Here is an 18,582-nt window from a genome sequence, read left to right as displayed (position 1 = left end):
TAGAGCCCCACACTGGGCTCCATACTGGATATGGAGCCTACTAAAAAAAAAAAAAAAAAAGATACTGATAATAAATAAGTAAAAATAAAAGTATTCTGAAAAAAGAGCATTCTGAATAGAATGTTATATTTCATTTAAAAGTTCTAAACTTTTGACTTTTCCCATTTAGATCTTTAGTAAGCCTGGAATTGAGATTTTAATATGATAATAAGCAAAAGTGTTATCTTTTTCTACAAGGATAATCAACAGTTCCAGCACCCCTTGTTGATTAATCCACATTTTCCTTCACTAATTTTTAGTGCTATGTTGTCATTTGCCATTTCCTTTTGTTTATGATTTATAAATGTGCTCTTTATTCTCTTCCACTGGCCTATTTCTTAATCCCTGTCAATATCACAGCATTTTAATTAATCACTTTAGCTTTCTAAAAATTACATTGCCTGGCATGCCCACTCCCCTAACCTTGTTTTACCTCTTCAAAACTGTTTTAGCTGTTCTTTGAAATTTGCTCTTCCTTATAAGTAATAGTCAGCTAATCAATTTCCATACGTACATACCAAAACAAAAAACTATTGCCTCTCAGATGTGTCATATTTATTTAGTTCATATATTAACGTGGATTAAAACCAATACTTCACAATATAGAGACTTCCCATTTATAAATGTGGCATTTCTGTTTGATCAGGGTTTGGTTGTTTGTTTGTTTTTTCATGGTTTGTTTTTTTAAAATGTTTTTCAGCTAAGTATTTCATTATTCTCCATATGACCCTAAGTCTTTTTAAAATTATTTTTATTATATAAATGTTATGGTCATAATAATTTATATACTTCGAAATAAGAATGCAAATTATTTTTGTGCACTAATTATACTGCCAGCTACCTTATTAGACTTTTTTATTAGTTCTACTGCTGATCTCTCAGATTGAAGATGAGTTCTTTTTTGTGTATATAGACAATAATGTTACCTATAGATAATGACAGCTTTTCATCAATAATACTGATATCTTTTTTTTTCTTCTCTTATTGTCTAGGCTAGTACATCAAGCACAATAATGAATGGAAGAAGTATTGGCAAGCATCCTTGCCTCATTCCTAATTTTAAATAGAATATATCTAACATTTCACCATTGAGTGTGGTATTTATTGTAGTGTTTGATAGATTTTTACCCCTTACAGATTAGGAATATTCCTCCCTTCCCTTATTTGTCAAAAGGTTTTATCATGAGTAAACTTTTATAAAATATATTTTCTATGCCTCTTTTCCTTTCCCAATGTGGAAATCTTAATAGAGTTTTATAATATTTAGCAACCTTTGAATTCCAGGACATAAATTGGCAGCATTATATTATTTAGCTTCTATTGAGTACATATTGTCACTATATTATCTCAGATTTTTTCCCTTTACATTAGTAAGTGAAATTGGCCTAATCTTTCTGCTCTTTTATTGTCCCTGTCTGGTGTTATTTCTGATATTATACTAGCCACAGAAAATGGGTTGTAGAGAATTCCCTCTTTGCTATTTTCTGGAATAGTTTGTATAATATTGAGATTTTCTATTATTCTAAAAAGACATAATTTACTTCTAAAATCATATGATTCTGACTTTATTTTTGTGTGGATAGACTTTAAAATACCAGCCCAACTTATTAACAGTTTTAGATTTATTCAGTTTTTCTCTATCTTCATTAATCAACTTTGGTAAATATATATCTCTAGGAAAATTATCCATACTGTCAGATTCTTCAAATTTAATGTTTTAAAATTGTTCCTAGGGCCCTCTAATTTAAAGCCTGCTTATTGAAGGAAACCATCAACAAAATTAAAAGGCAACCTACTGAATGGGAGAAGATATTTGCAAATGATATATGCAAAGAGGAGTTAATATCCAAAATATATTTAAAAACCTATACAACACCAAAAATAAATAATCAAATTAAAAAATGGACATAAGACACGAATAGACTTTTATCCAAAGACATGAAAAGATGCTCAGCATCACTAAAGCATCAGAGAAATGCAAACCAAAACCACAATGAAGTATCACCTCACACCTGTCCAAATGGCTAGAATCAAAAACACAAGCAGTAACAGTACTTTTGAGGATATGGAGAAAAAGGAACCCTTGCACACTGTTGCTGAAAATATAAACTGGTACAGCCACTGTAGAAAATATGTGGGAAAAATGGATGCATATGTGTATAAATATGTGTGTGTGCACGAATTTCCCCACACACACACACACATATTACACACATGCACAGACACTATGGAGTATTACTCAGACATTAAAAAAATGATAGGACTTTTGCTATTTGTGACAACATGGATGGACCTAGAGAATATTATACTAAATGAAATTAAGTCAGAGAAAAATAAATGCCATATAATTTCACTTATATGTAGAATGTAAAAAACAAATGAACAAAAAAAAGTAAAAACAGATCGATATATATAGAGAACTAATGGTCGTCAGAAGGGAGGGGAAAAGGGGAAAGGAAAAATGAGTGAAGGAGAGTAGGAGATATAGGTTTCCAGTTATGAAATATGTAAGTCTTTGGGATGAAAGGTACAGCATAGAGACTATAGTCAGTTGTATTGTAATAGTGTTTTATGGTGACAGGTGGGAGCTACATTTATGGTTTGTACAGCAAAACATATAGAGTTGTTGAATCCCTATGTTGTACACCTGAAACAAATGCAACATTGTGTCAACTAATGTCGTAAGCACCATTTTTTATGACTTTTTTTTTCTTGATGAAAGTGAACAGATATTTATTCTATTGATCTTTCTTAAAAATTAACTTATTTTATTGATCTTCTTTATTATAATCATTAATTCCTACTCTTATCTTTATTATTTTTTTCTGTATTCTCTTTAGTTTTTTTTTTTTCTCTCAAGGCACAGTTAAATTTTGAAATATGTTTTAAAGTTAATCTGTTAGGGGCACCTGGGTGGCTCAGTGGTTGAGCATCTGCCTTTGGCTTAGGTGGTGATCCCAGGATCATGGGATCAAGTCCCACTTCAGGCTCCCTGCATAGAGCCTGCTTCTCCCTCTGCCTATGTCTCTGCCTCTCTGTCTCTCATGAATAAATAAATAAAATTCTTTTTAAAAATAGAATGAAGTTAGTCTGTTAGATTCTTGTTTCTTTAAATTTCTAAAATGAAAATTCATCAAAAATAATGCCTTTACTAATATTCCTGATTTTAAAAAAATCTGAACACAATTTTATTAATTAGAGCTATATCAGTAAAATCATAATGAATCAATTATGAGAAAGTTGTTGGTCAAGATAAACACATAAGTAGAGCTTGCAATTTTAAGTGATAAATGGTTTCCTCCAATAGTCAGATAAATGCACTTTTCCATTAACAGTCATTTTTAAAGTTGTAAGTCAAAATTCTTGAAACTATTCTAATAAACCTTTCAGTATTCTTTTTTTTAAGATTTTATTTATTCATGAGAGACACAGAGAGAGAGAGAGGCAGAGGCACAGACAGAGGGAGAAGCAGGCTCCACGCAGGGAGCCCGACGTGGGACCTGATCCCGGGACTCTAGGATCACACCCCAGGCTGCAGGCGGTGCTAAACCACTAAGCCACTAGGGCTGCCCACCTTTCAGTATTCTAAGAAAGCTCCTTACCCATGTTAGCAACAAACTTATGAAGAAACTTAACCTTATAATAAGTGAAACTAGAATAGAATAAACAAACTCCATCTATACATCAAGTTGTAATGTCCAGCTGAGTGTTCATCTTCTCAAAACATCTCTATCAACAGTCCCTTATTTCCCCAATTTTCATATTAAGTTTGTACCTTAAGTTCCAGCCAAAAGTTGAATAAATATTGACTTACTAGTTTTCTGTTTCACTGTTCTGTTGTTCCTTCACTAGTTTCCTGTGTTGGAAAGGTAGCTTGTGCCTTTTCCATATTATTTGTTTCCTTTTTGGGTATAAAGATTTAAAGCTATTAATTTCTCTGTATGTAGTGGTTTAGGTGCATCCCATTAAGTTTCATGTTGTATTTTCATTACAGTTCAATTCCAAACAATTACTAATTATTATGTAATTTCTTCTTTGGCCTGCGTTGACTTAAAAGAGTTGGGGGGGGTTGTTTTGGTTTGATTCAGTTTTGACTTTCTAGATGTTTGTACACGTGTGGTGGGGAGGGCAGCTGTTAATTATTTTCCCTTATAACTGATTTTTAATTTAATTTAAATTTCTAATTTAAATGCACCATGTCAAACAAAGTTATTTGTTCTATCCTAATTTGCTTTGTGACCTAGTTCTCGGTCAGTACTTTTTCCAGTGTTCTTTATTGAATAGGTAAGTTTCCCAAACATTATTAAAATCTACTTATATTCAATAAGGCGCACTAATTTCTCTGTTCACTATTCTTTGTTTTTCTGTGTGTGTACATGCCTTCCTACTAGGTTAAATTTTCTTGTTTCTCTAAAGGAATTCCTTTGCTAAAATTTCATTAGTGACTAATCAAATTTGTCTAAAAGGGTCTTTATTTTATCCTCACATTTGTATGCTTAAAATTCTAAACTGGCAGTTATATTCTCTAATAATTTTGAAGATATTTTTACGAAGTTTTCTAATTATTTTTCCTTGCGGATAAAATATCTTTAAAGTTTCTTCTTTGGTTCCACAGTTTCAATTCACAGGTATCTAGCAGTAGATTTATTTTTGTTTCCCTTCCTAGGAATTGAGATTTCTAAATCTGAGGATTTATGTCTTTCATAAATTACAGAAAATTCCAGACATTATTTCATTAAGAATTGGCTGTCTTCCATTTTCTGCATCTTTTTTTTTTTTTGTTAGACTGCATGAGATAGCACACAGAAATAAATCTTTGCATTTCATCTTCTCTATCTCATCTCACCCAACACCTTAGCATCAAAACACAAAGCACTTGGCTACCAAGTCAGAAATTGACCTCCTCCCTAAATACTTTGCCTTCAGTTTACCCTCAGGGTTCCAACTGGTATTCAGTTGCTTAACTTTGAGCCCCTCAGGATTTTCTCATACTTCCTTGTAAGTTCAACCGTCCAATTAAAACAATATTTGTTATGACTTATGGAAGACTCCTGGGTAATTTTTAGTGGAAATATCTTCAGGTTATCTAGTTTATAACATTTCAAGAAACGGAAGTCAAGACTTTTAATCTTCAAAATAAGATTTAATTATGTTAATAAGTTTGAAACATTTAGTACCGGGATAGGTGTTGAAATTTTAGAAAATGTGTCTGCTACTAGGGCTGAATTAAAAAGCACTATGTAGTTGACTTATTATTTGCTTTTTTCTAGTTTGTTTTCATTATTCTCTGTCTTGTAATAAATAGGAACAAAAGGAACTTGTCTGTGTTAACTAAGATTAAATAAGTATCTTGACCTTGGTTCTTTTCAGATAGGAGTTCTTTTCAGATAGGAGTTGACACTCTTCCAGACACATTGCCCCCATCCTAATTGAGATCCCTTTTTATCTAAATGGTTTCCTATAGACTATGTCTTTAGTATGACCTGATGGTTTTAAGACCCAGGCTCAAAATCATCCAATTCTTCCAATTTTTTTATAATATATATATATGTCCTTTGGAGTCTTTCTCACTTTGATACTTGCATAATATTTATAGTTATTACATCAACTGTATCCCACAACCATTTTCTGGTGATTCCAAAGTTTCTGACCTTACCTTTCCACATATATAAACTCCTCCAGAGCTTAAGATTTTCTCCCATGCTTCCTCCCCATAGAGCTGGTGTACATGACAGCCAAAGGCAGTTAAAATAAACAACTGTTTGCGTGAATAACTTTATCTGTAACAGGAGTTTCACTAACATCAGTAACAGGAAATTGAAGCAATGAAGGTTTGCACAACTACCCAAATCCTCAGTGTTTCACTATTGTAGAGATTCCAGAAGGATCACTTATAAGTCCACCCTCAAGATTAGAACTCTTAGACTGATTAATAGCCATTTAAGAAAAAAATTTTCAGTACTTGTCATATACCAGGCAATGTTCCAGGGCATTTGGTATACAGTAGCAAAAATTCCTGCCCTCACAGAGTTTGTATTCTAGTTATAGGTTAGAGATAAATACACAAATACATTAAAAAAATTAATATACAACATGTCAGAGTGCTGTGAAGAAAAAATCTGAGCAGGAAAGGGGGCCAGGGCCTAAGTTGGGGAGACTGTCATTTTAAATAGGATGGTAAGAAAAAGTATCACTAAGCAAGTGACATTTGAGCAAACAGCAGGCTAAGGAGGAAGCCATGGGGCTTCCATGAAGATATCTGAGAGAAGAGCGCTCGAGGCAGAGAGAATTGCAAATGGTAGAAACACAGGCAAGAAGGAACCTGGCAAGTCCAAGAACAAGCGAGAGAGAGTACTGCAATGAGAACAGGATAAGGGGAAAGCTATCAAAATGGAGGGTAGAGGGTCCATGGAAAGGGTGAGTAGGAAGATGCCAGAGGGTCCCACACATCACTGTATATACTGTGGGGTTTTCCTGACTGAGATGAGGAGCCATTGGAAGAAATTTGGAGGCAGGATTAGACAAATATTTCAAGTAGAAGAAAAGGCAAAAACTGAAGGTGGCTGAGGTTAAGGGTAGAGGGTTGTTTTGTTTTGTTTTTGATGAAATAAATTATGGCATGTTTGTACAGTGATGGGCAGGATCCAGTAGAAAAGCAAAAATAGCCAAATAAAATGTACACAAGAAGGGGGAAAATTGCTATAGTGGTTACTTCTACTAGAAGAGAGAAGAGGTCTGATATGGATTGGAGGGGCTGTTCTTAGCCAGGTCCAAAGTCCCAGTCGTGCATGGTAATGAGAGGGAAGGCAAGGGTGTACAAGCACAGGTGCAGATGATTTAATGGCTGCAAGTCACGGGAGGGCATGAACACCGTTCTCTTGTACTGGGTTCATTTTCTCTTTGAAATAGGAAGCAAGGTCAACTAAGAATGATAATAAGAGAAGAGGTTTGGGGGGTTGGTGTATAAAAAGAGAATGGACCTCGCAGAAGGCTACAGGGGGCAACATGGAGCACTGATGAGAGGGTTCATATTCCAGCTCTGCCATTGATCAGCCAAGTGACCCTGGGCAAATCTGTTAACCTCACTAAACCTGTTTCTTCTTATGCAAAATGAGGGTCACTGTTTTGTGGTGAGGATGAAGAGAGATCATGTAAAAGCAATTGCAACAACTACTAAAATGACTACACTTAGTGTATGTTGGCTGTTGACTGATATTATACATTAGGCCCATCAGTGAAAGAACAGGCTGTGATATTTTATGTTCACTCTTTTTTCAGGAGGTTTGTCCTCACCAAGCTTCGAGTCATCCCAAAAGGAGCATTTTCTGGATTTGGGGACCTGGAGAAAATGTACGTACCTAACAATGTGAGTGTGTGTGAGTGCCTCAACCGGGCTGTGGGCAGCAGCCTCACATCACATCCAGGGTGGTGTTCTGTGCTTAGAAGCCAGAAAACCCATCCCATTTTTCTTTCCTAATAACGGGCAATCTTTCAGAGCGCAGCTGTTGAAATGAACATAAGATCAATCTAAGCAATCCTCACTTTTTCTTCTCTAAAGTGTTGCTCCGAAGTACCTGTGAGTGTAACTTTTATAAACCAAAGCCAATTTTCTCTGCTGATACTCATTCTTTTTCAGGGATATTATTATTTCTGATTAATTTTTAATTGACAGCAGGGCCTAACATTTGTGTTTGAGATTCTCCAGACTTCTCTCTTCCAAGCCATGCTGACAAGTGGTAACTGATTTATCAACATTTAAAAGCATTAGGAAAGTTCAGAGCACTGAAGGAGATTTCCTTTGAAGAGAAGACTCCTTTGCTAATGCAAACATTCACTCCTTACTGAACTAGTTTAATGGAGGGGTCTCCCCAAGTAGGCTTTTTGCAAAATGAGGCACAGTAGGAAAAAGCAGAATAAAATCTGCCATGTTTAAAGTAACTCACTCTTCCTTTGAAGGCTCTTGATCCCATCTCCCAGGCCTCAAGGGCCAGGAAAATCTTTTCTTCACCACAGTGGCGGCCAGAACTTAAACACCAATAAATATAGCAACAGATAGATGGATTACACAGAAGGGAACAATTTTTTTTTCATTGTAAGAAGAAAGCAACCCCCCAGGTCACATGCATTTCTCTTTCTTAAAGCCACTCAATTTTTTCTCTCAGTTCTTTCACCCTCGTTTAAAAATACTTGTTGAAGTCTGAGGAAGCAAGAAAGAAATCCATTAATGAAGGAAACATAAAGCAGAAAGAGTGGCAATCTGTCCCAGCAATTACATCACCTGCTTGGAAGACGATGTTCAGAATCCTACTTCAGAGAGCTAACTTTAATATAAACTTACTGTGTGCCCTTGAATAAATCAGTGTATTTCTTGGGGCCTTGGCTTCCCCATCTGTGGGTTAAGGAAGGAGTTTTAAAAGAAGGAGATGACTTCTGTGATCTCTAATTTCTAAGTGTAAGGATCCTCAGTTGGATGAGAGCCCAGTTTAAAACCTGTCGTCTTCCAGGTTTACCTTTTTGAGGACAGTCGATGCTCACAGGAATTGAGAGATGGGGCACTCTTTGGAGCCGGGCTCACCAAAGGAAACAAAGATCCAATAGGATTGGAGAGCTTTCTGCTCAAGATGTATTCCTGGATGGGTTAGCCATTGCCCTGTCTGGAAGGGACATGAACAAAATGTCAATTATCAGATATGCCTTGTCCCCATGCAGCCCTATAAGTGCATAGATATTGTTCTAAAGACAGAAAGACCAGATACTACAAATAACCAACCTTAAGCAAATTCAATCCAGCAGGTGTAATTGACTCCTTATTGGGTGTTCAGCATCAGACGGGACCTTCCAGTAGTGACATAAATCGTTAAACTGAGCTGATAAAAAAAAAAAAAAAAAAAAAAAAAAAAAAACTGAGCTGATACAATAATCCCAGAGACAGGGCAGCTGGCTCAAAAACACCTTAACTTCCTCAAACACAGCTTGTCCATTTCTAGCTCACATCTTTATTAATCAGCCCATACTGACACAGTGAGATGCCTGAAATAAAATTAAAGCAATCTCTTTTTTTTCCCCAACACTTTTTATGTCCTAAGGCTTCAAAAACATTCTGTAATAGAAGGCCAGGCATCGAACTGAACTCTAAATAGACTGTACCCTTCAGTCTCTATGCTTCCCTTTATCCATTGTCTCACCTTCTGTTCTTGGTCAGTGATGAGTTCTCATCTCCTTTCCTGACCTACCCCCTGTATTTCTGTTCTTCATCTGGTTTTTAGTCAGTTTCCTGAACTTAGTAAGTATTGGCTTCCTCTTCAATATCTCCCTCTCCATGAATCATAAAATCCCTTTCATTCATTCTGCATGTGTGGCAGTTTTACCTCTCCTCTTTCTTGCCACTCCCACTCTTGTGAACTGCCCCCTTGTCCTTTCCTTTCCCTCACTCCTCAGCCAGCCCTCTTGCTATTGGACCATAAATTCTCTAACACCATGTAGTTATACTATGAAAGATCCCAACACCAATGATGGAACTGCCAGATCTCGTGACTTCTACTTTGTGTTCTTTGTACTTAACTTACACGCAGCTTTTGATGTCATTGACTATTCCTGCCATTCTTCCTAATAGTTATTCCCTTTTTAACTTCAGTGACACCACACCCTTCTGTCCACTCTGCTAGACTCCCAGACTACTCCATAGACAGTTCTTTCCAACTTTCTTGTTCGTCAGCTGCCTCTCAAATATTCAGATATTCCAGGGCTCCATTTCGGCCATTTTCCTTTTTATATTTTTCTCTTTTTGTATTTTTCCTTTTTATATTATTTATCAAAAGATGTCATACTATGAGGGCTCCTGGACCTTCACTGCACTCCCATCTCTCTTTTGAGGCCATAATTCTTGTTTTGAAATAAACTCCTAAACATCTCTACCTAATCAAACTACTAGTGCAAGTTTAATATATCCAGACTAGCTCATTGTCTTTAAGCTTAAATTTATCATCTTTCCATATTGCCCAACATTACCACCTGCCTAGATTCCCAAACAGGAAAGTTCAAAATATCCCTTCACTTTCTATCTGTTATACCCAAATCCTTTTCCAGTCCTATTGACTCTTTCTTAAAAACATCCCTGGAATCCAGCCCTTCTCTCACTCCTGCTGCGATCACATGCTCTTAGGTCTGAAGTCTCATCAACACCTAGATAGCCTGTTACATGAGGCTGTCACACCTACCCCAGCTCCAGTCTCCCTAGCTCCCTGCTGCCAGACCCACACTGCCCAAACTCTCTTGCAGAAGAAACTGGAAGGAGTCTCACTGCCATAGGATTTAGTCTTAAGTGCCTGGCACAAAACACAAAGCCTTTTATATTTCCACCATGTGTACTGCATTCCCCACAGTCTCATCAGACAGAAAATTTGCCATTTCCCAAGCATTATCATTACCAGGCATCATACTTATTTAGAGTGTGATGACTGGCTCTTTGGACAATGCTTGGTACATAGCAGGATCAAACAATAGTTACGGGTGAATTAATTCATTATTAAATATACTTTCACACTCATCTCATGTAGATGCTGGCCCTCTGCCTAAAACTTCACTTGAAATTGGAAAAGAAATCCTGCTAGTCCTCCAGGGTCCAGATTAAAAGTTTATGCCTCTGTAAAGCCTTTGCAAGACTTTCTCAGTGCTTCCAAAACATGATCTTGTGTCCATACTATCAATAGGACATTTATCAGATTGTATTTAGAATTTACAATTTTTCCAGATCCCTTGACTGTTCTTTAAAGGTGAGGTCAGAGTATAACTTTTTATTAAAGTACAACACCAAGTCCTACTGCTTTTATCTCCTTGCTATACCTCTAATCTGTCCACTTACCTCCTTCTCCAGATACAGTAGTATTTCCCTAGATAATTGCAATGGTTATCTACTTGCGCTGCCCTATCTACCAGTAAGCTCCGCACTCACTCCTATGCATTCTCCACATGGCAACCAGTGTGACATTTTCTAAATTCCTATCTAATCATGTTACCTTCCACATATGTTCTGTTACATACACATACATGCCATGCTTTACCACTGCTCTTAACACACAAAAAAAAAAGAAGAAAGAAAGAAGAAAGAAAGAAAGAAGAAAGAAAGAAAGAAAGAAAGAAAGAAAGAAAGAAAGAAAGAAAGAAAGAAAGAAAGAAAAAAAGAAATGAGATCCTCTCACAGTCTGTCTTTTGCTGGATTAGCCTTTTATCAGTTCACAAAATGTACTGTGTTATCTGCCTACTGTGAGCCTTAGTTGGTTCATGCTGTTCCTCCTGACTAGAAAATCTTTTCCACTCTGGCTTTTAATTTAGTTGACTCCTACCCATCCTTCAGATTCCCATGCCACTGTCATTAGCCTAGAAAATCCCTTCCTGACCTCTCCAACTACGGCAAGACCCCCTACTACATACACTTTGCCATCACTAGTCTCTGCGCTGTCTTTCATTTTAGCAATATTACACTTATTTATGTGATCATTTAATTTCAAACTCCCCTATTGTACTGTCCAAGGACATGTTTGCTTTTACTCAGTATTGGATCCTTGGTGCCTTGCACAATAAGTAACTGATAGATGTATGAATAAAAATGCATCAACAAATATGATTAATTGGGAAAACAAGACATTCAGAAACAAAAATACTAAATAATATAAATGATAGTGATAATGTAGGAGTTGATAAGCATAAGAACACTGGCTGAGAATCTACTATGATCTAGGCACTTACATAGTTATAGTTTAAAATGTAATACAGGACGAAAATGCACAAGATAATATGTTCAAAGTAAGTAATACAAACATCATATTTGTTAGGACACTTTCTATTTTGAGAGACCAAAGAAAAATAAACCTCAGATAGCTTAAGGAAAAGCAGAAAATTTAATGGCTCATTTAATATGATGGTCAGAGACGAGGAATGGCTTTAGAAACAGCTCTACTCAGGTCCCATGCCCTTAGGACTTAGCCTCTCCATCTCACTCAGGTCTCCCTTAAACTATGTTAGCTTCAGCCTTTCATCCTAGCCTGGTGGCAAGACACCAGCAGCACTTCTGCTTGTGCATCTCCTGAGTTCCTTGAAAGACTCGACCTTTTTTCTTTTTTCGCTCAAGCTCATAAAAGCCTTAAGATTTAGAATGACTCGTTCAGATCACACAACCATTCCTGGACCAACCACTACAACTAAGGGAAGGCCATTGCTCCAAGTGGTTGTGGCCTGGCTAATGGGTTCCATTCTTAGAGCTGAAAATACTCACCCCAACCACATGGACTTGGGAGTGGGAGAGGGAGAACCACTAACAAACCCTGAGGCCACTGCTGGAAAAATAGTAGAGACCAGATGCTAGTGGGTGGGCAAACAACTAATGTTGAAAAAGAAAATTAGTCCTGTTCTCAACCCCAAGAGACAAGTCTCTGTGGCCTGGGTGATTGAGGATTTGTTTGATTCTTCCTTCTTCGTCCTTTCAGAATGATTTAAAGAATCCTGTTACTTTGCCCAACCCATGCCTGTGATTCCTCTTTCATCAACCCAGCACCTCTGCTTCTATAAGGAGTCCAAAGAGAAAGAAGTCTTTCTTAGAAATGAAATGATCGCTGCTCACACCATAGCTTTAGTCAGCATCGCTATCTCAAACCTCCCTACTCTTCACTGCTTTGGGAATGTCTGGGGGAAAAGCAACCATTAAACTCTCTGCAATGTGAAGTGGCTTTGCAAAAGTGCACTGTAAACTGTTTACATTGTCTTTAATTACTTCAGAGCCATATGTCAGCTTGGTATAAAGTGTGAAGATTACACTGAATGGGGTGGGGGGAGTAGGTGACAAGGTGGTGATTTATGGTAACCAGAAAAATTATGTATGGAAATGAGTGCAATTTAAAAACACATCTACGTGCTATTATAACACTGGAGGGGGAAGAAAAGCCAGTTTATAACAAAATATCTTTGAAAATAGGAGCATGATGAATATGTAAATGAGACCAATCAACATCAGCTGAGATATGGTATATGCAGATGAGACGGCAATGAGCCAAAATGTGAAATAGCTCCCAAGCCATAAATATGAACCATATAAAATTCATTTGAAATATTCATGATAACATAAGGACAAAAAATATAATCAAGTGATTTATTTACATATAAAAATGAGAACACTAGTCTAACACTTCAGCCTCCACTCCCAGATCACTGGGGAAAGAAAAGTTAACTTAACAGAGGGACTTCTAGAAGAAGAAATTTATTAAATGAGAATTGGTGCAAATATGCTAAAAACAAACAAACAAACAAACAAACAAACAAAAAAAAAAAACAAAGTTGAGGATCCTTCAATTTCTCATTTCTTTGGACTCACTTAAACACACATAATAGGAAACAAAATCAGGCACGCAAAACTATACTGCTAGAAATCTGAGCTCCAATCTGCTTTGCCTCCCTGGGCACCTCCTTGTTAGATAAGATATGTTGGTTCCTACCCTAGACGTCTGTGTTTCTGAGTTAATAGGCAAAGAAGAATTGAGTCCCACCTACTGGAGTAAAGCAAGGGAGGTGTAGGCTGATGATGTACTAGGCTAACAGGTTAACAACTGGAGGCCAGTGTTGGAAGAGTTAGACCCCTGAATGGGAAGAAGGATATGAACCCTGGGCATGAAAAGGATAAATGAGGTTCAGTGGTTCTCATCTCAGATTGCATTTTAGAATCCCCTGATGGGCTCTTAAAATAATCTACAGGCCTATCATTTCCAGGGATTTTTCATTTGTCTAGGGTGGGGCCAAGAACTGATAATTTTTTTAATGCTCCCTTGATGATTCTAAGGTATATTCACTGTTGAAGGTCCTGAGGTGGAGACGCCTGGGTGGCTCAGCGGTTGAGGGTCTGCCTTGGCTCAGGGTGTGATCCCAGAGTTCTGGGATTGAGTCCCACATCGGGCTCCCTGCAGGGAGTCTGCTTCTCCTTCTATGTCTCTGCCTTCTCTCCATGTCTCTCATGAATAAATAAAAAAAATCTTTAAAAAAAGAAGGTCCTGAGGTGGATGATATTTAAGTCTTAATCCAGTTTGTAGAAGGAACATAAACCTATGTAGTGTGTCTACACATTGTGGCTGAAGAACAAACAAAAGGTGGGTGGAAGGAGATGAGGTCAAAGCAGCAGCTGGGGGTGAGACCGTAGAGTACCTTAGAGGTTATGGGGACAAGTTTGAGTGTCATAGTTGATCATGGGAATTAAATGGGTTATTGTCAACAACCAATTCAATGATTTAATTTGCATTTTTTTAAGTATCATTCACACACAGACTTTTGTCAGTATTTTGTTAAGGATTTTCATCTCTATTTGTAGATAATAGTAGGTATTGATCGGTTATGGAACAACTGAGATTCTCATACACATCTGGTGAGAATGCAAAATGGTACAATCTTTTTAGAAAAGAGTTTGACAGTTTCTTATAATACATTTCCCCAAGAGAAATGAAAACATATGTCTACCCCAAAGACTTGTTGAAGAATGTTCCTAACAGATTTATTCATATAGCTCAAAACGGAGAACCCCAGACTCATCACCAGGTCAGGAGGTAAACAAATTGTGTTCTCCCCACATGGCAAACTACTACTCCAAAATACAACTGCTAATACAACAACACGGATAAATCTCAAAAGCAATATACCAAGTAAAACAGAAAGCCAGATGCAAAAGAATATACACCATATGATTCTATTTATATGAAATCCCCAAAAAAGAAAATCTACTGTGGTGCCAGAAATCAGATCAGTAGCTGCATGGGGCCAACAGTGATAGTAGAGATTGTTTGGGTAGGGGAACACGGAACTTACTAGGCTTTTAAAGATGTTCTATATCTTGATTGTGGTGGTTGTTACAAAATATATCCACTTCTAAAAACTGGAACAGTTAACGAGTGCATATTATTATTTGTCACTCTACACTACAATAAAGTTGCTTTTTATTTTTTTTAAAGATTTTAATTTATTTATTCATGAGAGACACAGAGACACAGGCAGAGGGAAAAGCAGGCTCCCTGCAAGGAGCCCAATGTGGGACCTGATCCGGGAACTCCAGGATCACACCCTAAGCCAAAGGCAGATGCTCAACCACTGAGCCACCAAGGGGTCCCTAAAGTTGCTTTTAAAGAAACAATTATTTAGTACCTATTTGGGTCTAGTTTTAGATATTACATCTCCATTCATCTGCACTTTATAAGCAGGAATACTAACATTAAGCAAGGTTAAGCAACTAAACAGCATCAGAAGGTCCTTTCATGGTAAAGTTAGCATTTGAACCCAAGGTAGTCTGGTCCTTTCTGCTACCCAAGGCTTCTTTTTTGTTGGTATCTACCATTTTCCAGAATCATTCTACTAAAATATAAGAGTGACCAAGGGAAATATTATGGCTGTGAAAGCTTTCTTTGATCCCATTTATAAGTAGAAGAGAGAATTTCTATACCAGAGTGCTTGGAACTTCCATAAACCAGAACACACAGAGTCATTTTCTAATGGGACAATCATAGAAGGGAATAAACCTCTTCTTGCAGCATTTTTTGCCTTCAATTTCCAGTGTGCCAACCCATTTCTGGGTAAAGCTCTTGATGAGACTGGCTTAGGTCCAAGGGTTTACAAACTGAACTCCCTGTTAAATTGCAAATTAACTAAGTCAGCAGTTGGGAACTGTAAGATTAGGCCAATTAAGTTGTCATAATTGACCCAGGTCACACATGAGTTAGTGTCTAGAAGGTTAAAGTCCTTGTCTCATTTCCTGTTCTCCATAAATATTCTAAAAATAAGTATTTTTGTTGTATTTATTGCTTCAACCAAGAATACAAGAAGCTGGGTTTTTGACACATTTTGGGTTGATGTGGTTTTAGTAATCCTATTAAGTCCCCTTATTTCAACTGTTTCTAGGTGGGTCCTTAAAATAAACTCTACAATATCTAATGGCTGTCCAGCTCAGAAAGAGAATAATTTATTATCTTCATATTTATATGCTTAGGTTTTTTGCCTATTTTGGTTTTGCCTTGATTTCTTTATATGTTGGGGGGAGAGGAAGTGTAATAGGGGAAACAGAGTTACTGAGATGTACTGATTTTATGGATTCCCCCAACACAGTATTCATTTTTAACTCTCCACATCTCAGTCCCTTATGCTTTATTCATGAAGATAGTGTAGTTTCTATGCTGGAAGGGAATACTGGAAAAATATAGATGAAAATATAGGAGGGAATACTGGAAAAAAAAATTGTCTTAGTCTGCTTGAGCTGATATAATAAAATACAACTAGATGGCTTAAATAAGATTTGTATCTCACAGTTATGGAGGATAGAAGTCCAAGATCAGAGTACCAATATGGGCAGTTTGGGTGAGAATCCAGTTTTTGGCTTATAGATAACTGCCTTCTCACTTTATCCCCACATGGCCACAAGAGAGCGCTGGTCTCTTCATCCCATTCTATGGGCACTAACACCATCCTAAGATCTCTACTCCCACGACTTCATGCAATTACTTCCCCAAATTCCCACTTCCAAATACCACCACACTGGGGATTAGGGCTTCAACATATAAATTTGGGTTGGAGATAGAGAAAAAGATACAGGCATTTAGTCTGCAGGATTGTGAATTACCATATAGTAATAAAGATGTGTATTACAGATACTCGCTTGCTTGGGAAAGCATGGATATGCTGTCATTTATATATTCCATCTCTAAGATCCTCCACCCACTGGACACTTCAAGGCATTCATGGTCCTGGTGACCTCCACTTGGCATCTCTCATTCAGCAGCTAAGACTCCCATTCCAGGTAGCAAGACTTGACAGAGGTTACTAAAACAAGGCTTTTCCGGCTTGCTGTCAAATGCAATTTTCTTCTATTTTCTAATCAAGAGCCAAGCAGTATAATCTTCTCTATCTTTTAAGACTTCTGCTTTAGCCATATTTGCCCTTCTGACCTTTCTTGACAAGGCAAGTTGTGGGAGGGACTTTCAAATGTGTTATGTTTGTCGGTGCTCACAGATATACCAGAAAATGAACGGGGCTTTTTTTTTCCCTCTCTGCCAGTAACTCAATGTTTGTGTCTACTAGAGAAGATACAATTAAGACAGCATAATACTCAAGTTAAAAATAGCCTCCTGGCTCTGCCCTGGAGATTCCTGCTAGGCTTTTTTTTTTTTTAATAGAATGGTATTAAAATAAAAAGATGCAATCTAAATGCAAGCTCCAATCAATGCACAAACTACTTATTTTTATTTCCTCATTTAGCCCATGCCCGTCAGAACCACATCCATCTGGACCGTTTATGACTTAATAAGATGCTTTAAACAGTAAAAGACTCAAATAGAATATGGACCCACTTGTCTGCCCATCCCCCGACAAATAAACTACCTGAATCTTATACTTCATAAACCTCTCCTGTGGTGCTTGGCTCCACCCTGGCCAGCCTACATGGAAATCAAATGATCAGAGATGTGTTTTTATAGTTCAGACCATTCCAGAAGTTAAACAGGCTGAGAGGAAAAGCATAAGAGGGATAAATGCCAAAGGGGCCTAAATGAATAAAGTAGAAGTTAACCATCCCAGTGGGCCTGAGAGTCTGGGCATGGAGATAGCAGTTGTTGATGCCAAGTGTTTTATAAACATGCAATTTGCACTTGGATGTGAGCGTGCTTTGAAAAGTTAAAAGTGCATACAAATGCAAGGTATGAATAATAAAGAGAGACCATTTGCTCTGCTTCCCATCCATGGTACTCAGCTCAACTACACAATGACTACTGATTTTGCCTTTCTCTCTTCTCCTATTCTTTCAAAGCACCAAGCACAGGGCTGGGCACAATAGAAGGATAACAGCAGGTGAAGTTTGTGAATTTGCCATCTCTACCCCTTGGATTCTTTCCCAGTCTTTCAGAACATTTTCCCCAAATAGGGTCTCAGTATTTTAATCCTTTTTATTATTCTTTCCCAGTAAAAATAAGGGTATCCAAAGAAAGTACTACCACTAAAATTCAAGGAGTTAATAAATTGGATCTTCCAAGACAATTTGCCTATTTAAAAAAGACATGAAGTAGCTAATACCTATTTCGGAGGATTAAACTGCTAATGGTGCAATTTTAGTCAATGTGGCACATGTGCTTTGGGAGATTTGCTTTAATTCACGAAAAAATCATATCCAGATTGGCTTACTTGTTTAGACTGCAAGGCCCATGTGTACATGAACTGAAATTTGAAGGAAGGATAAGCTTCCTGTAATTAGACTGACATTAATGCTTTCAAGACTCCATCTGCTGAGGATGGGCTCCCTCACTCACTCACTGACCAGAAGGAGAACTCAAGCTGTTTTTTTTTTTCCTTTAGTGAATGTTAAAAATTGAGGTGCCAGTCTTTATGTATCTGTTTCAAGTGTGCCCTTTTATTATACCTTTCTCTATATTGTCTTCCCTACTTTTCATACATACGTGCAACTTCTCAGTCCAACCAAGCAAGACCCTGAAGATAGGACTTCTCATTTGATAAAGCAGACATTTGCTTTTGGGGGCA

The 18,582-nt window shown here is 37.2% G+C and overlaps 1 protein-coding gene across 2 annotated transcripts in view; it reads left to right on the top strand.

Annotated features, from left to right (window-relative positions):
• FSHR (follicle stimulating hormone receptor) overlaps nucleotides 1-18,582 on the top strand; it is a 166,327-nt gene that overhangs the window by 67,796 nt on the left and 79,949 nt on the right. For both annotated transcript variants that reach the window (XM_041756707.1, XM_041756706.1), the window contains exon 2: nucleotides 7,318-7,389. In XM_041756707.1, the coding sequence (XP_041612641.1) occupies nucleotides 7,318-7,389 (72 nt within the window). The remainder of the gene's footprint in view (nucleotides 1-7,317; nucleotides 7,390-18,582) is intronic.

Source organism: Vulpes lagopus, chromosome 5 (assembly GCF_018345385.1).
Source record: "Vulpes lagopus strain Blue_001 chromosome 5, ASM1834538v1, whole genome shotgun sequence".
In the NCBI taxonomy this organism is placed as follows: Eukaryota; Metazoa; Chordata; class Mammalia; order Carnivora; family Canidae; genus Vulpes; species Vulpes lagopus.
Note: the sequence above shows the minus strand (reverse complement) of the source record. Positions and strands in the feature narration are given on the sequence as shown.